The sequence below is a fragment of the Malurus melanocephalus genome, unplaced genomic scaffold, assembly GCF_030028575.1.
Source record: "Malurus melanocephalus ecotype Western Australia unplaced genomic scaffold, MMel_1.1 scaffold_3, whole genome shotgun sequence".
Lineage (NCBI taxonomy): Eukaryota > Metazoa > Chordata > Aves > Passeriformes > Maluridae > Malurus > Malurus melanocephalus.
In genome coordinates this window covers 6,328,072-6,352,702 of record NW_026623235.1, presented here as the reverse complement: position 1 = coordinate 6,352,702, position 24,631 = coordinate 6,328,072, and the positions used below count along the sequence as shown (strand labels likewise).

The following is a 24,631-nucleotide window of genomic DNA, read 5'->3' as shown; positions in this document are numbered from 1 at the left end:
TAAAAAGCCCGGAACAAATAATCAGTAATACGTACTGCTAGCAGCCTAAACAAATCCTCACAGTCCTTACTCATGGGAAATGTGTTTTGTTAGAGAAAGGAAGAACTGTGCAAGAATTGTATTCACAGGATTTACAGTATCAGCTTATTTTACAGCTATTCTATACAGTGGTTGAGAACACTCATTGTTTTAGTCCAGGGTATGCTGGAGATGGAAATATTTACTGTAGCCAATAAAACCTTTTGGGTTTTCTTTTAAGATTCTTCAACTTGTTCATTKGACTACAAGACTGTGCAGATCTAGTGCTGTGATAGATTTTAGCTTTGCTGGTATTAAACTGCAAAGTATTCAGTGTATTACACAGAAATTTCACAATATGACAAAATCCAGTCTGCACTCCCTGTTCATGGAAGCACATTTTGTGCTGTGAGCTGTGTTACAGTTCTCAAAATATTTTGGTGCTTTTTGCTTCTTACAACACTTCAGTCCACCAAGTACATGGACTTACACAGTGCATCTCAGAGACAGCAGCTCTTTCCCTGTGCATCACAGAGACCTTGATTAAACTTGGAGCACCAGCTTGTAGGATATTTCAGAACTTGTTTCTCCAGTAAYCTGACAGAACAAAATCCTTATGAACCCAGATGACAGGACTGGATAACCTCTGCCAATACGAGCCATTTCATGATGCCAGACAACACTAGTGAGCCCATTCGGTGAGCAAAGAGGTGAAGTGAGGAAGAAAAGCTAAATAGTAACTGAAAGAAGGAATTCAGACTTCAGCAGCTGGGCTGATTATTAGATTTAGGTCAACAGCCTYACTGGAGTGGTTCCTAACTTTTCCTTCATAACCTCTCTTCTAGGAGAAGTTTAGCTCTATTTTCACAGTAACTTTTGATAGTGTTCATACTTATTAATCTTGTGTCTTAATAGTAATTTTGGCTTTTTCATAAAATTTTATGAAGTTATTCCAGAGCATTAGACACAAGAGAAACACAGTACACAACTAACTCTGCACACTTGTATCACTTGTTTAGTGGGGTTTCTCTTGAATTCTATCAGTGTAAATTAAAGGGGGGATAAGGCCCTGCATCTCTCAGATAAACAGAAAACACTCTTTGTACCATTACATAAAACTTATTTTGCAAAAGACTTTCTAAAGCTTTTATACTATTTTAATTATTTCTTTGCCTGATTAGCTTTTAACCAAATGTAGATGTTTTCCTTGACCTATTTTCAAAGCTAACTAATCCCTAAATCCCCCAGTTATGCAACACTGAAGGATTAAATGTTTGTCGTGAAAGAGTCGGCATTTGTTTAGACTGAATAAATTTCAGTGGTTTACATGCAGTTCATTGATTAAACTACATTCATAGAATGCTGGCTGTTGTCACAGGGAGTCTGCCAAAGTAGCTCTATTTAGATGTATATAAAGTTCTGCTCATAGCTAAACACACAAAATATKAGCATGTGGTGCACCTTGGAAGAGAATGAGGCTCTTTTTATATATAACACTTCTGTTCCACCTCTGCAGAAGTATTTGCATTATATAATATCAATATTGCAGTACCACCTGAATGTCAGCCTGGTCAGAAACCCCCTGTATTAGGGGATGACAATCTCAGCTCCAAAGCATGCAACCTAAAGGGCAAGACAAACCAGGTGGAGGAGATAAACAAGTGGGTTGGTCTGGGGATGGCAGCAAGGACAGGGTARCAAATAATAGGATGCACAGGATTTGCAGGCAGTGAGGAAGAACAATCACAACAGGCCATCTGCCCACCCATAATTAGATTAGAGTTCTTTCTATGCAGTCAGTCATGAAGAGACACTTGGAGGAGARCAGGACCTTCTCCTACACCTTAGAGCTTCTCCCGTACCCAGTAAGGTGTTGTGACACAAAGAATAGAGATGCCCAAGGAGAGGCCCGGGTGTCAAGGGTAGTGAGGAAACAGGACACAGACAGAAAGGGCTAAACCATCACAAAGGTATATCCTGCTTGTTTTTTTAAGGTTTTGCTCACAYAGTAAGAACATTCTTTACAAGTCACCTTCATGGTGACTTAAAGCTAACTGGTTTTTCTTCTCATTTACAATGGGCTGGGAACTGCTATTTCCAGTTACACTATCTTAGTTAAAACTTCAATTTCCTGGCATTGAACAGTTGTTTTGTAATTCTTAGAACACACTGAGATCTGCAGAGAAATTAAGATAYCTTTACTGTAAGTGTGAACATCAAGAGAGTGATTTAGAAGAACTGAAAACATGTTTCTTTAGGGTTATATGTGAACCTCTCTATATAAGGAAGTCAACAACATTTTTACATTTTTCTTCCTTAGACATAATGATCCCTAGTTGAGTTTCTATCCTTTCTTCCAAAAGTGTATGTCTGTCTCTCTCGGGACAGGAAACCAGAATACATGACCTGCTCTCATCAATTGCTGCTTTCACTTACTGTAGCAATTGCGGGTTTAAACAGTTGAAATAAAATGATCATACACAATTCACTTTCAAGCCTTCTAAACCTGTAGAGTCAGAAATTATTTCACACATCTAGATTAGCGTCTTTCAATTCTGAAGAGAAGAACTTGGGATTTCATTTTCAATTAGTTTTGATAAATAAATCACTCTGTGATGTGAGCAGGGACTACAGAGTAAATAGCCATGAAATTCAAGTTTAGCAAAAACAGTTACAGCATTGTGACATATCTACTGATTAAAAAGGGCAAAATTAGTGCTTTCCATGTTCTGTAAATTTTCTGTAAATAAAGACTTTTGCACAATTACATGCTCCTTTCTGGAAATGTAAGTAATTGTCAGTTTCTACTAGGACAGGAAAAACAGCTCACTGAACTTCCAGCCTCAGTATTGCAAAATTCTGTATGGATAAGCCAGCCCTTTAAAAAGAAAGTCACACTTATTCACATTATGGGTGGATACYCCAGGCAGCTGCAAAATATGACTGAAACCATTACCCTACAGATAACCACAGCTTTACAATAGGTACTGACAGCTGCAGATTTGCTGTATTTAAGACAAAATCTGGGGAAAATTCATAGCTGTCACAGCTGTGTGCCTGCATTTATAGCATMCCAAAACAAAAATATTGATCAAGGATGAAAAATAGCCCAGTAAAACTGARAGCTGAAAAATAAAGACAACAATTGAAAATTATGGAAATTAGAGAAATGAAAATTAAGGGAAACTAAGCATGTCTAAGGCCTTGAGAAACAAAAGGAACTGTGCTAGTACATGTGCCTTGTGTTGGGCAGCCTTGTCATTCTAATATTCATCAGAATATGGCTTAATCAAAAAAAGTTAAAAAAAACTACAAGCAGTGGTGAGCAAGAAGATTAATGCAAAATCTGTTTCCTGGAATATTAGTTCACCAAAGTAAACCAAGAATACAAGATTAATAAAAAAGTATGAAAGAAATTTTTTTTTGTGTTTTACTCTTCTGACTTTTAAAGCAGGTATTTTTAATCCTAAAAACTATGGGGTTTTTTTCCTAAATCAATGCAGTSACAATAGACTGTCAAAGCAGTGAGATTTATTTACTATTACACAAACTAGACTGCACATTAAACAGTTTTTACTGCAGTCTTCATAGAGAAGAGTTAAAAAGCCTTAATGGATTATCAGCAGAATTAGCAAAAGTCACCTGGAGCACAAGTCCTGCTGTTCTTACTTCAACAGCAGGCAGGATTTAGGAGTTATAAGGACTTGTCATTAGGGATCTCTCAGTGTAAATCACGGCTGAGGCATGATCCTCCATGCACCCGGTGACATACCACAGGGGCACTGGAAATCCAGGTCCTCAGCAAGGACAAACCAGACTGAAAGTATAGAGAAGGCTCTGGTGTCAGGCTGTTTCTCAAGGAAAGAATCTCCTAGGAAGATCTCAAGCTGGGATCCAGACGGAAGGCACTGCCATTGTGAGAACAAAACTTCAGAAAACATCCATCAGCCATTGAGCAGAAGAAGAAAGACCACAGGGTTGTAAGGCAGGGAAGTGAGAGAGGCTCTGGAGACAGGCACCGCAAGGAAGTGAATCCCCAGGGATGGCACAACACTCAACGGGAGTATGGGGCAGACACAATGACAGAAACGGATGGATACATAGCACGTAACACACACATGGTATTTGAAAAACTCCAGTACAGAGGGAAAATTCCTGCTTGAACTGGTCCTACTGGTAACTATGGAAGACCATAAAAGCAAGTTKAAAGAATAATGGTGCTGGGTCAAGWCCTGCTGTAGATGTGGGTACATGCTTCRCTCATGTGTTTTGCATTCTTCAGTGTTTCTGAACAGACTTTGAACTAGTTGACAGTATACTCAAACTTGATGCATGTAACTCAGAACACTTCTGAGTTTTTCAAACAGCTTTTCAAATACACTGGTATTTCCTCTGATGTGTGCTTAAAATACTTATTTCTGAGTGTAAAATTCATGTATCTCATCCAAGAAAAGCAAGCTATTTCTATATTTACTCTCAAATCTCAGCACAGTACTGTACTTCRCTGAATTCTGGWGGAAGAGCAATCAAATAGCTTCCAGTTCTACTTTTGAAGAAAAGCTAACTGAGAAGTAAAAAAGACTGTCAATGTCAAGAGTTACAACAGGATCTGGGGAAATGACATTGTCAATGGTTACAAAAGAACACCCACACACCATGTCCAACCAGGTGGAAAATGCAATTTCTCAGGAAAAAAAAAGTGTGTTAGCATTTCTTTGCCATGTTTAGGTCACCAGGTTTCATTTAAATGTTAATTTTCACCTGAAATAATGTTGAAAACAAACRTTAAGCCAAACATATGTGGAACTTTTAGAAAATCACTGTAGAGTAAGGATGACTGTTTACTTCAATATTGACCAGCATAAAATCTTGGCATATGTTATGATGGTGTGAAGTGCTTGCTGAGGCACATATTTCCAGTAGTGTCTCATAAACCTTAGTCCACGCAATATGCAAGGCTTTCCAGATTATGTATGAAACATCACTTATTAATTATTGTTTATTAATTAATTTCTAGAAGGGTATTATGTTTTAGKATTACAACAGTACTATCAATTTAAAGAGAACTTTCTAGAAAAAGGGCMGGACAGAAAATATTATTTTAAGTTTGATCTTTTGTTCAAGACTTTGGTTGTWTACTTTAAAGACAGTATCTTAAAACAACTTTTTGCCTAATGACTGCTTTTCTATTTTAAACCTTAAACAATCTGTTCCATTAACCACCTGGAAAAAATGTATTGAAAAATAGCTGAAAACATCCTTTCATTATAATTCCTGGAAAAATGTGACAGTCATTATCTATAATGAGACTTTTGTCTTTACAAAGAGTAAATTTAAATATCATGCTGATCTCCCCTCTCTAAGCAGCCCTGAATGATCACAATTCATGATGTTACCTGTTATAATGCTGTTACTTCTTRTTATAATGAAGATAGCCCCAAAACACACCAGAATAGAAGATACATCTGGTAAAACGGAACTGTCATTTTACACAAAAATCTTTTTTCTATTCCTCGTACTTGGGTCAGACCTGCACTACAAAGCACTGGCTGAACACTGACCGCAGCTTTCATGATCCACTCTCAAAGGCTGACTGACMCACAGAGATAATATCGGATTCTATTACTCAGCCACACATCCTAATGAGAAACTTTCCCATTTCTGCACCACAACCACTGACAGGTTGGCTCACAGACACACCTGTCTATGCCTCACCCAGGCAGGTCAATGGTTTGTACGGATGGTCTGAGAATACCAAGGCAGAGGAGCCAGGGAATGCTGCAGTGCCTTACATTTCAACATGGAGGTGTTCTGGGCTTTTATGCAACTGCATCTAAGGAGGTTAAGGAGCTGTAATTAGCACACATCACCTCTCTGTCACTGCAGCTAATCAGGCTGAAAAATCCCAAGCGTCTCCACTCCTGAGCAGTCCTGCTTCTTGCAATGGAATTTTCAAGCTCTTCTTGCTAATTGCTTGCASTGCTTTCAGACTCTCTGGCACCATGGAAAGCTTCCTTTTGGTGTGGAAACAGGGGGGCGGGGGGCGGGGGGGTGAGGTTCTCACCATGGAAGTGACCTTTTCTCTCTGCTAGGAATCTCAGCAAAGGCATGGACTCGTCTGAAGACATCCATTGATACTAACAATAYGGACCAATTGGAAGGCATATTCATTTTAATTCTCCCTGAATTTCAGGGGTAATTCCTGGGCTGTCTCTACTGTACATTGAACAGCTACTCAAAACAAAATATTCTAGGTGTCACATCTGGTACCACACTGCCAGCTGCCAGTACAGCTGTGGCTCAGGCTAAAAGCATCCAAATCATGATTACAAAACAGCAGAGGTTATGTGATCTGGTGGTGAGTTGTGGTTGCYAGATGCTCAAATTTGACTTGCAACTGATCAGATCAGACCACATGATTGACATCTTGGGCTCAGGATAGCAGCCTCAAGCTTTGCTGATTGAGTGCATCTCCCAGAGTGAGACTGAAGTGTGCACCTGAACACACCCAACACATACAAGGAGGATGACGGGCAAGTCTGTAGCTGAAAATGGGCTTAGTAGTTACTTTGTTATCTTGAGCAGCCATTTACTCAAACATCAGAATCTATATCCTATACACTTGATCCCTGCTCAGTCTAAATGATGTTCCCACATCACAGGCACAGATTATCTAAGACCCAACTGTTGTGAGTGACCATCCAACCAGCTGCTCTTTCCATAACCAGTGACTGCTGGGCTTCTACCTTCCTTGCCTCCCCAGGACCAATGGTAAAATATTTTTCAGCGCAGTTCTGGCCTTGTCAGCTTGCTCTCTTCAGGGTGTCAGCTTCAGAGTAACTTTTTACTGAAGTCATTTTTAAGAYTACATGACTGTTTCCCAATATGAGGTACAAGTGTACTTGTAGCCAAGTCACTATGTAGGGAATGTCAGAAGCATAAAATAAATTCTAACAGCCAAGAATAAATACTGTTTAAATGTTTATATCCTTCTCATATTATATCATGTTGACATGATTTTACTTTTGCTTTGTGGCTGTTCTTTCAACTGAACAATTTTTAGAAATGAGGTTTCATGAGTTCACCTTGAAAAAAGCACCACTTTATAAACTAAACAACAAATAATTTTGTTGTGTTGGTATGTCAGATGAATGAGACCTAAGTTGGTACATCAGGAAAATACACTTTTAATGTCAATCACTCAATATTAGAATTATTTTTTTACAATTAGCTGTATTGCCAATATAAATGCAAACCTTAAGTAGAATTGCACATTAGAGATTAATAAAAAGATACAAAACACCGAAGCTTCTGAATGTTTTTCTAAAGGACATAGTTTAAAAATGTCAAGGACAAAATCTGCYATGTAAAAATAGGGCATTGCAGTATAGAGTCATTGAGTTTTTAAGTAAAAAAACAGAAAACAAAAAAAAACAAGCCAGCAATCTCCCTTTTATTGAAAGGTCACTGTAATGCAATAGGACACAGAAAACAGTTGTGAAATTAGGCCCTCCAGAACCTGGTTGCAGCTGTGGAATGTGACCATTGTTGTGCAATGGAGTTTGTCACCATCATATGAAAACCCCATTGGGAAATACATCTTTTGTTTACCTGCTCATCACAGATAACCATCAACTGATTCACATTCTGTAGTATTTCACTAAGATCTAAAACAACACCTGAACTGCAAACAAGATCTTTTTCACTAAACACCTCTATTCAAGCAATTTCAGAATAAGTTTCATACCTTCTAATACAGAATGTTTTCTTTTTGTGTTTCCCTTTTAAGAGGAGGTATGTCAACAGGCTCACAACCTATTAAAAGCTTCTCTGTTCTCTCTACCTATTTTTATCCACATAAAAAATACAGTAATGATGCTGAGCCAGATATTCAGTGGAATATTAATCATGCTAATATCGCAAGCAGAGGCTTGACCTCTGCTCAGGAGGAACAAGAAGTAAAAGCAAATTAACCCACATGGAGAGACATCTACACAAGCAGAAGTATGAGCACATTGCTCTAATTACAATCTCTGCTCTCTGGAATCCTGGTGAATCTGAGGGCACATCTACACAGGTGGGTGTAAACAGAGCTCCTCTGCACATTCCCTTGGCTGAACTGATGGAAACTAGTGCTGATTCAGAATTAGTATAGCCACATTTGCATGGCACTGGACTGACTAGACATAGAGACAAGGCAGGCAGAGGACCTCAAAATGTCTGCATGTCTGTAGACAATCATCCTGAGGTGCAGACTTTCCCCATCCTACAGAGAACAACATAATAAAGATGATGATCAAATTTCTCAATGAGGGAGCTAAAGAGATATTCCAAGTTTATATATAAACTAAAGATATGGCTCTGGACTTAGATTCCTAAATGTGGATTTAGAAAATTAACTTTGCAATATGTAGTGTTAAGGCAGCAAGTTAAATCTTCAATATCTTAATTTTCTCMAGTAGCACAGTAGCTCTGAAATACATGAGCTTAGCCCTGCCTTCAAGGATGAGGTTCTAAATTGTTTAGTGAAAAGCCTGTGTCTTCACTCTCATCAGCTTTGGTGACTTGACTGCCCCAAGACTAAGGACTCTCATGACTTGGAAGATCTTTTCAGCTGCAAACATCTGTTTGYCATTTCTGGTCTGTAGTTAATCTCAGGGCAAATTTGTCCTCTAATACTTCACAAATACACTCACGTAAGTATAAAAGTCTTGCCATAGATTTTAAGTGCATATGGAACAAAAAAGAGAGCAAATGAAATCTGCTAAACCAATGGCTTTTGAAAAAGGAAAGCACATGGCAGATGTTCAGAAATGAACAATTCAACATTCATACTCTCCTCAAAAGGTGACAGTGATTAACAGTCAGTTCAGTGATGGCACTGGATCTCGTATGACTATGCTTSTGAATCAACCTCAGACAAACCGTAGCAAAAAAGGGCTATTTTTAAGATTAAAGGCTCACAGGACATCCTTAGTCAGAAAGGTTGGTTCTAATAGGGCACAGTCACATAAAAATAGTGCAACAAAGAACAGTGTTTTCTGGCCATCTGTAGCTCATGCTGTGCAAGTAATTTAATGACAAATTTGTTTAGTAATAACTATATTAYAGACAACTCCACAGGAATAAGGAATTACACCCTAAGCATGCTATCCATTTATTATATAGGAAAGAGTTCCTCAGGTTAGATGTACCTGATAAAATCAATTTGAAGGGTGGGGGAAAAAAAGCCTCCATTCTGCTGTTGAAAGCAGTGCTGGAYCTCAATACATGCACAGAACCTAATTTGTTGGTCCAAAATTCCTAGCTATTTTCTGTTGAAAACTCAAAGRTATCAGGGTACCTATAGTGTACCTCAAGAACACTTCAAGAGCCAGGAAAAGAACACAACATATTCATCCTCACAGCCTACAGTGGTCAAATGGGTATAAATTCTCTCAGCACTCTGCAAGATTTACAGCTTTCTGCAATGTGTTCTGTTTGCTCTAGTATGTGAAAATACTTTAAAAAAATCATATTGGATTCATAAGTGGAACAGAAAGTGATTAGAGAACTGAGAGTTTTCACCTGTCATTTTAGGATGCACACGTAACAGGATGTTGGTTTCACTTCATCGAAGTATGTATTTATGGGAAAAAAGGTTAATATTTTGTAACAAAGTTCTTGTTAAGTGCTAGACTATGATGCTTCCTGGTGTTAATCCAGAGTTCAGCCCAGAGCCTTCTGATCTGTCCTCGAGACTCCACGTCACTGCCCTGCCCTTACTCTGTCAACGTGTGAACGTGTACACAGAAACACYGCATACGTGAGGGGAATAATTTGCTATAGCTTAATAGAGACATTACTTACACGGCGTGTATAGAGATGCCCAAGAGATATCGTGCCTTAGGCAGCTCCAATCTTTCTGATGATCCTCTGAGCAGAAAAACCTCCTACACAGAGCTGTCTTTTAAAAGGCACAGTCTTACTCCTAACATAAATTCTCATGTCTATATTCTGCCTAACATGCCTGGAGGTGGGGCTGAGGCACAGCCTATTCAGTGGCTATGAAGAGATTGCTAAAGAGCATACACCATGAGTAACTACTGAAACCATTTTAATGACAGGGATTTGGGGGTCACTGTCAAAGAGGTATCACAGAAAAAAAAATCAAAATCCTTTCCAATTTTATACTGTTTGACAATTTTAATCTAGGTTTTGGAAAATAACATGGCATTATTTTTAGCATGATTGTAAGGAAAACAAAAAAAAAGAAAAACTTTAACCTTATTTAGTTAAATATACTGAAAAATTTTAAATTTTAAAGAGAAGTCTTCAGTGCAGTGATCACAAATTCATGTTGAAATGAGACAGAATAGTGCATATCAGGACAATGCTTAGGATGCCACTGTTAAGCTTAATTAATCATTCTTATTTCTCTCTTGAGTCATCATAATGAGATTTTTTAATAGGGAAACCACTTCAAGAGAAATTTCTGAAGCTGATGTTCTAGCAGATTAGACAGAGAAAATGCTTTAGCTTACAGAGATCCTGCACAGCACATATTATTAAATGTACAGATGAATATAACTTACAGTCTCTGTTTTCATAATCTGTAGTTAAAGGAAGAGATACATAGCAAACCTTTTCTCCATACTATGGGATGTGGGATTTTACATTTGTAGCTGTTTTGAACTTACATTATTAATATTTACTTTGATTTTTGGTAYCTCCTTTGAACACATGCAGAAGGTTGTATGCTGATAACATAGCATTTTTCTTCAATTATCATAGTAATATTTTTTAAAATTAAAAAAATATGGAAAATATTAAAGAATTTCAATATCTATTGTTCTAAGAAATGGGTTTTAGTTAGAAATAACTTTTAGGTGGAACCAAAATTTTAGCACAATGAAGAGTGTTAAATCTGGTCATGCCAGGGTATTTCAAGATCTCAGCACAAGGTTACCTCAGCAAGTTGCTTTTTGTTTCAGCCCTCYCTCATTACCCCTTTCCATCTGACTGAAATCAGATGATCCTTTTAGGCATTCCCACAGTCAGCCAACAAGCTACTCACTGTCAGATACCCAGCACCATATTTAGGGTGTGCCTTTTACATACAGAGGCCAATAGGAACACAGTTGCCTCATTTTGTCTGCCCTTTCAGAGCTGACTGCCCTCCCATCACAAAACCCTTGCCAATTCAAGAGAAAGCATTCTCAGCCTACAGGCTTAGCTATTTGATTCCACATATGCCTTTGCTGAAAATGTAAATCAATAATAAGAATAAAGGTATTTTAATATATATAAAATATCTTATATAATCCGAATAAAATGTAATTAACTTTTAGCATCAATGCAATCATCTCATTATTGCAGCTGAAAAATAATTCTCAGAATCCATCTCTTCCAGAATCTCCAAGAAAAATACTCATTGTTTCACCATTTTCTGATTCATTCGACTTTGGAAGCAAAATAAACACATTGCTGTGTTCAATATTGTTGCACAAGAGAATTCACAAGAATGAAATGTGTTCAAAGTTCCTAGAAAAAAATGCAGCAATGCAGGCTGCCAACTTGTTCAATGTCAAGCTCTAGGCAGTATAGCAGGACTAGCAGTAAATGACTCATAGTGAGTCACGCTTTAGCTATTTTTGCTTTTAAAGTAATGCCAGGCGCTGTGTTAATATTCAACCCTGAGTAAATTTAGCAATGCAAGAAAACAAGTGTTTCCATGGCTGCTCCTTCACAATGTTTATGGCAATACACAGCCATTAGGCACAGGAATTAAGCCAAATTAAGAATATGGAAATGTTCCTCTTTCATTTACAACTGAATTTTGCTACACTGATTTTCATGACTCACTCATCCACTAGTTTTTCCAAATCTAACAAAAATGTAAAGCCATAGCTAGCACACCACTGTACTGTTAGTGGTCCACAGCCACTACTTTCCTCTAAATTACAGCTTGTGCTGCATACACTACTGAGCTGGAAGCATGATAATGAAGTTTTTTTGAGGACAAAACAAGACTGACAGGAAGGCCTTACTAGTGAATCTAAGTACATCCATCATGGGTAACATGTTCTGTGACACTTCTAGGGAGGAGCTGGCAAAGCTAAAGCCAAAGAGGAGGACTGAAGGAAGGAAGTAGGTTGTGGCACCACCTGAAAAGGGAAAGCAGCTGCAGAAAAAGGAGGAAGGACGCTGACTGAGGTTGAAGAGGAGCTGGATAAAATGAGAGAAGTGGTGAAGAGAGTACGACAGAGCTGGAAAATATCTTTCCATGACATAGCTGTGATGTGACAAAACCCATATGCAGGCACGACTTCAATGCAGCAACTACACAGCTGTATTTTCTTACATGGGCAGGTATTTGTAGAATTGTGGAATATGAGCCCAACTAATGTAGCTCTCTGACAAAACAGATGTAGACATCAAAACAAAACTCTGCTGGAGASYACAAAAYGAGAATTCAATCTACATTGCARGAAAAAAAAAATGGCCCACAAAAAACCCAAAGCAATGGATGCTGCAGCAAAGGTTAGTTGAATAGCTTACTTTGCCCACACTAATAATAGAGTTGCCAAATGATTACATATGATTGCTAGTTAAATGTTTTTGTTCCCATTTTAACACAGTGATTTATTCATTAGTCTTAAATTGCAGTAATTAATATTTTTATTGTAGAAGCTGATAAAGCAATAAGAAAGCTTTTACAATTTTTTCCCTCGAAGGAAACTCTTCAGCTTTTCTGCATGAASTCTTCCGTGATAAGCAAGGATTGTTTTTCTCCATGTTTTCCTATCTGAYTATAAACTAAGCCACTTAGTTTATACTGGAACTTTAGATAGATCCTGATGAATAGCCTTCCTGCAAAAACTTCTGATTTCACTAAGTCTTGGATTGACCCTTAAACTTTCGGGAGRGAGCAAGGTTACCTAAGGCTGGGCCAGATCCAAAGAAGTGAAGCAAACTTACTAAAGTCCAAAATGATGAGAAATTCTGTTCAGTGAMCTCTTAACCCTGAAGGCATCTATCTCYAGTAAGTCTCTCTCAGGTTCTCYGGGGATATGAARATTTGAGTTCTGTACTCGCCCAGAGCTGCCCCAGCCTGAATATCTAAGAATACATTGTTTGTCTCACAGCCTCTGGCTCTTGAAAGGAGGCACTGCTCCATTCGAGTGRAAGAAGAGAAGGTGATGATGGAGATGTACAGAACCCAGATTTCCWTTTCTTGCTGCAAATCAACTACTGGAGTACACAGTCATGCACTCTCTTCCAATCCTCCCTGCCCACTTCCACTTCCAGTTGCACATGGTGGCATTTTGCTTCAACTGAAAGACTGCAGAGTGCCCTCTGCAGAACAGACTGCAGCCGAGGGGTTGCTGAAAATCCTATGAGCAACAGTGCGATGTCAGATGTGAATTCCATCCCATCCAGCAGCCTGACTCTGATGATGAGTAATGAAAATTGCTACAGAGGGCACRAGGCAGGGAAAGCCAACAACAGTGGTTTCCTGGTATCGTCCAGTCTCCTGTAATCCATCAGGGGAGTAGCCAGAGAGGAGTCAAACATGTAATCTTCCTCATAAGGCTTTTTTTAGGTGCTTATTTGTGAATTTATTGGCATCACTTCCTGGGAAACTGCTGTAGCTACAATGCTATGGTATAAAACTACAGCATAAAACACAATGCTATGGTAAATGCATAAGCACTCTCACCATCACTCCATTAACTGCTTCTCTCCCTCAACAGGTATTTTTAGTGCCTGYTGGAACACCTGTTAAGCAACTTGTCTTTAATCCTGAACTAATTCATTGCAAGTCTAGTAACACAAATCTACATCCACATTTGTGATGATAAGACACGATAAACCTATCCACACTTGTAAAGTCAGATGCTGTGTKTGAAATCAGAGCTAATAACTGCTGAAAGGTGACAACTTAAACCACTCCTCAGTTGTGACAGAACATCTGAATGCTCCAAGCCTGTTTAAGTGTAAATGCCAACAAAGGTGTTGGATTTCTTTGACTTTGAGCTAATGGTGATTGAAAGCAACATCTCTTAGGTTACCCCTGAGAAACAGTACATAGAATTAGCACTTCAGGTCCCTGATAAMATTAGTAATCATTTGAGTCTGAACTATCTAAACCTCCAGATTGGAGCCATGGTCCATTTCCTCTCCAGCTACATAATACAAGCACAGGTGCTCAGTCTCACAGTAAAAGAGATTCATTACCTTTGCACTACTTTATAGTTGGCACATTTTTAGTCAACTTATGCAACACTGTGGTTGACATACAGATGTAAAGACGTCTGCGCTGATGGAACAGATTTGTCACTGAACAAAGCTGTTCAAGCAGGTGTGCCATAGCCCTCCTCMTGGGAGCCAAGGCACTCAACTCTAGGCCCTGGCACCCAGTCTCAAGCCCACAGACCTAAAAGATGGGTGTTGCAGCCCTTTAGCTTTTTTCCTTCATTTCAGCTCAACATTTAACAGGTTTGGGAGAATCTGAAGAAGATCTCCGGTATATTAATGGCATAAAATTCAAGTAGGAAAGAAACTATGCTCTACTGTGAGGTTATCAGTGCCTATGGCTTTTAAAAGGGRAATGAAATAATATGGATATCAAAAATCATGGTAAGCAGCCAATGCACAAGAATGTCTGATGTGGAATTAGAGARTATTTATCAATCTTGCTGTACACTACTAGTTTGCATGTTATTGTACGTTTCAAGTATAGATCAGGGAAATTCCACTGATTTCAGACTACACTGGCACTTACCAAAGCAAGATCTACCTTCAACTTSTGAAGGAGATGCCAAAGAGCCACATGGCAAAGAGTTTCAGAATCCATAAAAACACCAAGTGTTTTACCTTYTCTGAAATGGAGTATTCTGAAGTTACGTGCAGTGTGATATGCACTGATGGGTTATTATTTAGTCAGCATTATCTCAGAACTACTTGCCCGTTTCTCCTCAAATGTTTTTTCTTTTAAACCTTCCTGAACAGTGGGCAACAGATATAATGGCAAGTAAAATTATACTGAGCTGACAGAAGCAGTCCTTGTATTTCCACTGCTCGGATTTATACAAGCAAAATAGTATGCATTACTTTAAGTGAAATCACTGGCGTTTTATTACCAGAAAGCAAATTTCCCATAGGGTATAATCCATCCATTTAACATTTCTGAATTTCAGATACAATCAAGGGTTAGTATCTATCCCTATGCTTCTCACTCATCTGAAATTTATAAAATATTTCTTGTGAGTTCAAGTATGGTCACACAATGTGATTTTATAAGTTTCCATGTTGCATAACTGGATTACCATAAAGTCAAGAAATACAGGAACTGACTGGATTGAACTAAACTCAATTGAGGGAGAACATCTCTTTAAGCCAGGGTGCAGTGCTGGAACAGAAAACAATGAGCAATAACTTGGTCACAGACTTCTTTTGCTTGAAAATTTCTCACCATGTGAGCAAAGTTATGTTTTTCATCATCCTTTCAAGAGAAACAAAGGAGAAAAAAATTAATATATTTTAAGATGGCATTTTATTAGATACTGTGATTGAATGCAACATCAAGGGAATAGAAGCAGCATCTAGAAGCTCCCTTCCTGACCCATACATTCATATGAACAGTAAAAATGCCATGCTGACAGCCATCAGTGTGCTCAGCTAAGACAGAATTATCCCATGGCAGTAACAATAAATTAACCTAAGTATTATCCCTAAGTGTATAATAATAATAAAAAAATATTTCCATGTAAAATTCCATTTCCTTTCTAAATTTTATAGACTCAGTGCTGACCTGAAAGCCAAGCTGATATACCACCAAGAATTACATCCTCAAAAGACTTTTGCAGGGGAGTAAAACGTATATATTTTAAAAATATATGTATAGATTARATGACAGAAAGAGATAAGAAAATCTTATTCTCAGGCATCTGCTGATTAGAAGGGCAGATATTTATAACAGCAGAGACCTACATCTCATGTTCTTTCTGATGTAGACATATCCTCCCTCAGCTGAGTGCTTTATTATACAGCGTAAAGGGTCAGCATCTCTCAGTATTTCCTTCTGCAGTTGTTGCCATTTTTATATATTTAAATACACTGCGAACAGAGAGGAAGACTGACTCCAGAGTTATAGGTCAATCACTTAGTAGGCCAAGAGTCAGTGAAATTCTGATTCTAAATCACCAAGACTGAAACTCAAGTCTCTTATAATCCAGGTTATTCACAATGGAGAAGAGTTGTTGGAGCAGATGGGTTGATTCCTCTTCCATTCTGACTCTGAATTACATGTCAGAGCTCTAAATGCCAAAGCAAGAAACCTCTTATTTTGATCAATCACATTAGAAAGGAAATCATTTCATCTAAGWAACCCTCACCAGGTCTACTGACAATTGATATTCTTCGTTAATCCACTAATGCAATTATTGTTGAGGCAAGCTTCTGCATTTACAACATAGCTGATTTTTACCCTGGAGAAGTCATTCCAGATTGCAGAAGGAAAGTGCTGATGGTTTCCTTCATTCTGGAGTTGGTCTTTCTTCACAAACTAGCAAGAGCACTGGCTGGTAATTTTGGATATTGTTCTTGGGTACCATTACAGCTCCCATTGCTACACTGTGTGAGCATCCTGTTTATCTACTTTGTTTCTCTGGCTAATCTTTTCAAAAACTGCGAAAAAGAGTAACTTTAACTCATTCCATTACCAAGCCTTCATCTCCTAATCCTTCAAAACTACAAGTGGASTAGCTCACTCCTGAGCAAATCAACTAGCTCCTTCCAGGAAACACCCAGACAGGACAGTCCCAAAAGGAAAAGYCATGCCAAGTTTCTCTTCTCAGATTAGTCCTTTAGCCCTGCCCAAAAGTCAGTTCTCATTCACACAGATGCCTCTTGACATATTTATTTTACTCCTGAGGCTGCAGTTTGACCYCTCAGCATCAGAATATGAAAACATTACTGTCAGATTAAAACACACTTAGGTTATTACCTACAGCTTTTTGCACTGAAAAAAAAAATCACAAAAACATAATAATGATGTTTTAGTGCCACAAGAGAAACAGGGCAATTGAATGTTTTGCACTCAATTGGACATAGCTGCTTTGTTCCATAGGGTACCACCCAGAGGAGCATGGATATGAGCCAGTCCAGGTCTCTTTTTGCACAGYGCACAAACACAGCATACACACAACTCAAATTCAGACATGGGTGCAAGATCCAGACTCACAAACTCTACAGGCACATAACTCCCCGTGATCTCTTCTGAAACGGAATGACGTGATCTAAGAYGACAAGAGGATAACAAAGCAAAGAACTAAAACAAGGTCACCTAAACTTCAAATGAACTTCCTAAGTCCTGGATCCTCTTTCATTTCTTTACTAGTCAAGGGGATGTCCGTAAGAAATTTTACGTAAATGAAAAGTGCATATCCCACACCATTAAACTGTCATAACAACAATCCTACTTTCAGCTGGAATTTTCAACTCTTGTACTGAGGTTGTTTTCTCATAATTAGCCAGTAAGGTGATTTAATTTTTTTTTACATTGAAAATATAAGGAAAAAATACAGTAACTCTCTTTTTCAGCTGATTTTCTGTTAACAGAGCTAAGTATAGACACAAAAATAGGCTAACTAAGAAGTCAGGTACAACTGAACAGAAACCCAGATTTGCAAATCAATTATGTGATCCCACACAAGAAACTCAAACTATTTCCTCAAATTTCACCACTGCTGTGTGGTGAAAAGTAAAATTAACTAGCCTACCTCAATGTGATGTTGTGAGGATTAACTGGATAAAACTTGTCAAGCATTATAATACACAGTATCTTGTTGCAGCTTGTTTTCTTATGCTACTAAAAGCAAAGCAAAGACCTCAGTCTTTCCTGGAATCTATGATAAACTGTTCTAAACATTTAAAGATGATTCCTTTCACAGTGTCATTTTTCTATCCTAATAACTGTTACCGATAATAACATTTTTTTCACATCATTATTTCTCAGCATATGCATAGCTTAAAATACATGAATCAACAGGGCATATGGCATCTACTTGAACACTAGTTTTAAAATATTCTCCTTTCAAAATATTTGCTTATTGATAATGAGTATAAATCCATCCTAGCAAAATGATACACTGCTTTTCCTTTCTAAGACTCAGAGACMTTTTCTCTTCAGTGGAGGTGGCAAGAAAAATCCTTACAATTGCAGTGTAACTAATTTCCAGACAGCATTACAGTGACTGGTTTCCTGTGACAAAAACTTGCCTATTGAGTCTCAAAATTATTTGTTTCCCATAAAAAGCATTATCTTTCCTATATTTGCCAAATTCATTCTTTAAACGGCTTGGCATAGCTAGCAATGTTGTCATTCACTCAAATCTTAGCACTTTGCACAAAATCACTACTGAACTGTGCATCTGTTGTGTRTTTGCAGAACCCGCAGTTATCGAGGATTCCAAAGTGCACATTATCAGCTGCTACAAAAGGGCTATGRAATCTGTCATCCTTTGTGCACCAAACGTGACACTAAATAACCTTCAGCAAACACAACAGTGGCAGCTAGGATCACAGYAGAGATTATACTTCCTGATTAGCTCTCCATACACAGTATCAGAAATTAAAACTGATACATGGAGAATAAAGACATCTCAGTTCATTCTGTGAAGGCAAAATTCTCATACTTTCTGCCAGAAGATGCCTTTGATATACATATATGTATATATATATATATATATGTGTATATATATACTGGCATGAAATAAAAGGATTCGGTAATACAACTTCAAACAGAAGATGGGATTTTAAACTTAGTGAAGATACAAAATGCAAAGTTACAATTCCTGCAGTAATCATGGTTTAGATCCTATAGGCTCACTCCTGCAAGGTTCTGTACTGTGGTCATGCTCCAATAAGGAAGTGAAACATGTCAGCAATCTCACTCATTTCAAAGGCTCTACTCATAAAATTTAATTTAAGCAACTTGCTTAAGCATTTCACATAATCAAAAGGAGATCACTAAGCACTTTGCAGAACTAGGACCCTTATGTGTAAGGAGAGCATCAGTCATGTAGGGTTAAGAGCACAAAAAATTTTCTTTACCACATATGCAATCATTCAGAACTTTCTGGTATCACCAAATTTAGTGAATACCCATCCAGGTGCTCAATTATTTGGAAAAGATAATGTAGTCACTTGAGGGTACAAGAAAGGGTTAAAAAAAGGAAAAATTAATCAACACTCTTTTCTACTGCTTACAGTCTCAGGTTTGAGTAAAAAAAATGTTTTCCATTAAAAATAAGAAGTGGGAATTTAGGAAACTAAGATAGCTCTGAAAACAGACTTCAGAAAAATCACTTGCTGTTCACATAAAACCTGTCTGACAGTGTTTTGACACATATCAGAGGTGAAGGTTTTTCATCACTTTGCACMAACTCCAGCTAAAGTAGCTGCATTAAATAAAGGCTCACAGATTTAGAGAAAATGCCTGAAAACTGTCTGAAAGATGAGCAGAACAGAAACTGCTCTGAGGCATGATCTCATCCTTACTGCCACTGAGATGTACTTGCCCAATTTCATTTCTGTATCTTGGCTGCTGCTGAAGTTCAAAGCTAAGATCTACTTCCCACAGAACTGCCAAGAGAAGACAAGCTAAAGGTGATACAGCATCATTCTCCTCCATGAGTATTAAAGCTACCTGTGGCACTGCCTGTGACCTGTCAGGAGCAGGGGACAGCTATGCAACTTCCTTCCATCACTGTGGCAGCAAATATCAGAAGAGAAAATATATTAGCTTAATTTTCTGTTAAAACAAGGTTGTATTTAACTGCTCCACACTCTGCACCATACCTAAGGATATAACATACCATAACCTAAAAACTGCATTGAGAGAGTTTTTCTCCTTCAAATCCTAGTAAATTTCTTAGYAGCAAGACAATGTGAGAGTATATTTCCTTGTTCAGCTATTCTGGAACACAAATGTCAAACTCTGCATAAAAACTACATAATCATTAATGTTAACTCATGCTGGAAGGCAAATCATTTTAGCATATACCCTGTCTCCTCCTTTGAGATAGAAAAGATTGGGGGAATAATTAAGAAAAAACAAACCACAACAAAAAAACACACAACACCAAAAAAAAACCAAAAAAACCAGGAAAGCCCCTCTGAGAAAACTTGGCAGGAGTTTTTATGTTTTATCTAATTGAGCAAAAGTACCAAATTCCAGAAAATAGCTAAAAACTGAACCACAACTGAATGTGTTCTTGAAACAGGCCAGGAATTGTGAACTAAGTTGCACCTGGCAAGACTAATAGTTGCAAAGTATTACCCAGGTAGCTGTTGATGATGTTATGGATCCAYGTAAYTCACATTCAGCAGTTTTGAAGTGCRGCCCAAAATCTGCAGTAACATTACAATATGCTGTTAAGATGAGGCCAGAATTRTAGCACTCATGCTTTTGAAATCACAACCTATACAGGAGATGGTAAAGAATACAAAGATAACTTGGCTTAAGCAGGAATGCTGAAGATTTAACAGGGTGACCATAATTTCTTCTTACAAAACAACCCCCAAGAACACATGCACACACAGTATGTTTTAAGGTAAATCACCAGTTTATGGAAACGACTACGGATTTTATGAATCTTCAGCCCAATTGGTATTGAAATTCTGGAATTTCTGCCKCTGAGTCCAATCTTTGTCCAAAGTAACACAATATCCTATATGGCATATCACAGAATCAGGTTGAAAAAGACTTCTGAGACCACCCAGTCCAGCCTGTGACTGAACATCACCTTCTCAACGAGACCACGGCACTGAGCCATGCGCAGTCCTTCCTTAAACACCTCCAGGGACAGGGACTCCACCACCCCCCTGGGCAGTCCAGTTCAGTGTCTAATTACCCCTTCCATGAAGAAAGTCCTCCTCATGTCCAACACAAACCTTCCCTGGCACAGCTTAAACCATATGTGGTACTTTAGATGACACTGACAGTGCTCAATTATACATCCAGGCATCATAATTTGCTATGCAGAGCCTATCAGTGAGAAGAGGCTTTTTGCACCAAATGGAATACACTTGTCACTTCAGTCACTCACAAATATGCTAGGACCAGAGGCCTCCTGAGAACTCCTGTAAGAATGTGGGTATGAGCCATTTATAAACTAATTCATTTCCACAGGTCTTTTAAGGGCTAGGTATGAGTGACAAAAACACAAAAAAAGGAGAGAGGGAGGATTAGGGCAATGGCAAGAAGATGGCAAAACTACAATAGAGAAACTGCACCATCTTACAGGTTCCAGGTCACTGTATCATATAGAAGCAAATTTAACTATGTCAATGCAAATCAGACTCCACTGCTCTTCAATCACCCTTTGTTACTCAATAATTTCTAGAAGCTTTCCTGGTAAAAGAACCTTTTGAAGAGGAAAGAAGAGTAGGAAAATAACTATATTGGATCAATAGATTATTCAGGCAGGAAACACAACACTAATTCAAGCTTAAGGCAGCAAAGTACTGACTTTCAAAAATTTAACTTTGAATCTACCTGCAGACCGGAGGTGGCACTTAGTTATCCACTTCCAAAGAAGGTGGATGCACCAGACTGTTCACTTGTATACATGTTCATTATATTGCATCCAGGATTTTGTGAAAGCAATGTAACAATTTCCATTCAACCTTTTAAATTGCATTAAATATGGCAATGGGACTAAATGTGATGGATTCAYTTCATCAAAACCAACATAAATTCCACAAATGTCAAGCTGACCCATCTGATCAAAAGTCCTTGCAGTGAACACARCAGTCCACACAACACCATCATGCATTTTATTTTGGGCACAGTTTGACCCCTAGGCACAACAAAAACAAAAGTCAAATGGTTACAAGACAAATCTGGATTTCAGGCAGCAGTACCAGAATTAAGTCCACACATTTTTTAAGAATAATTTATATTGCTGTTATTTAATTTGTGGTTTTTTTCAGTAGGTTGGCCAGTTAGAACTTAGTCCCATAGCTTGAACTGAAGGTATCACTACAGCATACACCCCTTCCTCAGGCAATTACAGAGTGGAAAATAAATCCAAAGTCAGTTATCAAGATTTTTATCTTCTTAGTTACAAACACCTGGAAATTAGGAATTACAACATAATGGTGGGGCAGTAACAATTTTATGGTTATGTAGGGAGTAAAAATTACACTCTTTTGTGGTCTGCAACTTGGTATGTTCATTTTTAGAGTAGTGCCAAGAGCTCTATTAAACTCAAGAGATGAGTGCTAAAACCAATAAAGATGGGACACAAATATATTAAGCCTTCAAGCTCTAATCCTAGAGAGTCTTGAGATACCAGACCTGAAACTCGTCAAGCACATCCTCACACTCCATAAACCTCTATAGGGAAGCAATCCAAAGTCCAGTGGAAAAATTCTTTCCACTAGTTTCACTGGGTTTTGGATAGGGCTCCAAAAAGCCCCCAAACTCAAGGAGAGCTACAAGAGAGCACCTAGAGTATCATTTTCCAATGGTATAAATCATTAATCTATGACTCCTGAAGTTCCTGAGATACCAGGTTATGTTGAAATCAAAATGTAGGATGGGAGGGAATAGGTACAGGGGTCAAGGGACAGCAAGCAGAATAATATGATTTCAGAACATAATCATGATTGGGGAAGAGCAACACAAATTGTGTCAGAGCCCATGAACTTTCCCAGCACCAGCAATCAGAGTGATATTTTAATGGCTGCTATATGTGTGGGGCAATAAAAGCAAACAATTTTGTTGTGTTGCATAAATAACTGAACTGTTTACTCTCCAATTTTCCTGGTAATTTAACCACAAATAACTTAAAATTTTAACACTTGAAAAATTATGTGATTAAATAAACCAGATTCTAGTAAGTTGCAAAGTTACATGGTGCGTGCACAGAAGCTGTAAACCTGAGAACACCACAGTAAGCATTTTCCAACAATATAGTTCTACGATTAAAGCAAAGGTCTTCTCAGAGTTGCAACACATCCTAAGTTGTGAAACAGGAGCAATTTGTTTAAGTGACAAATGAAAACAGCTTACCTAATCCTTTTAGAAGATCCTATCAATTAAGAAAATAAATGTGAAAGGTCTTCAAATGAAAAAGCCCACCTCACAAAAAAAGGATGTGACTTTTATGATACTTGTATTCAAATACAGCAGGAGCTATGGGAGTCTAACTGAAAGTACCAGGGTAATTATTCTGGCTTTTTTTTTTTCTACACAGATATCAATTCAAATAAGTTTTTAAGAACTCTTGCATCAGTTTGAGCCAGAAGTACCTCTATATTTTAGGGTAGTTAGCCACATCTTACCGTTGAGCATCCAAAGAATCTTTTTTTAAAAAAAAATCAGACTTACATTGTTTTTTCATCTCCTTAAGTTGATCCTGAAAGTATATATATTTTTCATTCCTTTGTAAATCTGATTCACTGTTGCTGCTCTCCAATTCAAGGAATTTTTCTTGTGCTAACATTTCTAAATCTGGTAAATTTTCTGGTTTTTCTCGTTTCACCTGTAAGGAACAAGAAATAGAATGTATTCATTATGACACATTTTAATACAAAGCAAAAGACATCAAGCAAAAATTCATTAGAATAACCAAAGTTTGACTACAGTTAGGCTTCCTTTTCTGAAGACATAACCTCCAAGTATGTTCATTCCAGTAAAAGTAACTAGGAAATGTAGATATTAACTTCTCACTGTCATTTGAATCATTTTCTGGGTTTTTCTCCCACTAACAAAACAGAAAATTGATCTGTGAGTGGTGAACATGTTAACAAGAACCAGCATGACACCGAACACGAATGAAACCACAGAATACAACTCTGTCCAGAAAGTGACATGATAACAGAAAATCTGAAATAACTTTTGTTAAGTTTTGTAAAAACCTCCATTTTCTCATCACTTTGGAATCAGGTTTACAGAAGCCTATAAGCTACATGCAAGATTAATGTGASAACACCAGCAAAATGTGAAATGAAACCACCTCAATTTATTTGCGTTGTKTTGTAAGGAGACATTTTAATCTTGATTTGTCACAACAATGGTTGTCAGAGGCACATGGGGGAAGGGTGCACACCTGTGGCTTGCAGGAGGCAGCCAGGAGATGGGGGAAGCCTTCTCTGTGGGGCAGGCAGCACCTCACATGGGACAGGCARTCAGCAGGAGACWCTGCACTCCCCAGRGATGCTTCTCCAATGGGATGGTGAAAGGTCTCCACCAAAGCACTGCAGAGGAAGATTGGACTGAGCCAATTGTCTCCTGGTCAGCAGGTGGACTTTGGGAGGAGCCAGGGGCCATAAAAAGTAACTGCACCAGCAACTTTTATGGGGCTTTTGAGAGTGTGCTTTTTGCTTTTGAGGCCTTTTGAGAGAGGGGGGTTCACTCGCTGGCTTGCTCGCCAATTCGTACGCTCCTTGCCCTGGCCCTAGACTGCTTTTTGCCCTATTCAACCTACCTTCAGCCTGGCTTTTGCCTCTTCTGCCCTCACTGGCTCACACTCTCACTGGGTGCTTGGCAGGATGCCGGCTGACCCCTAAGCCACGTGTGCAGCCTGTGTCCTGCCCCACCTGCTCACCCCCCCCAGCC

The 24,631-nt window shown here is 38.3% G+C and overlaps 1 protein-coding gene across 1 annotated transcript in view; it reads right to left on the bottom strand.

Annotated features, from left to right (window-relative positions):
- The window catches only part of NSMCE2 (NSE2 (MMS21) homolog, SMC5-SMC6 complex SUMO ligase), a 126,815-nt gene that overhangs the window by 44,868 nt on the left and 57,316 nt on the right, over positions 1–24,631 (bottom strand). Inside the window, 1 exon segment of the mRNA XM_057368503.1 lies at positions 23,402–23,555. Coding sequence (XP_057224486.1) covers positions 23,402–23,555 — 154 coding nt within the window.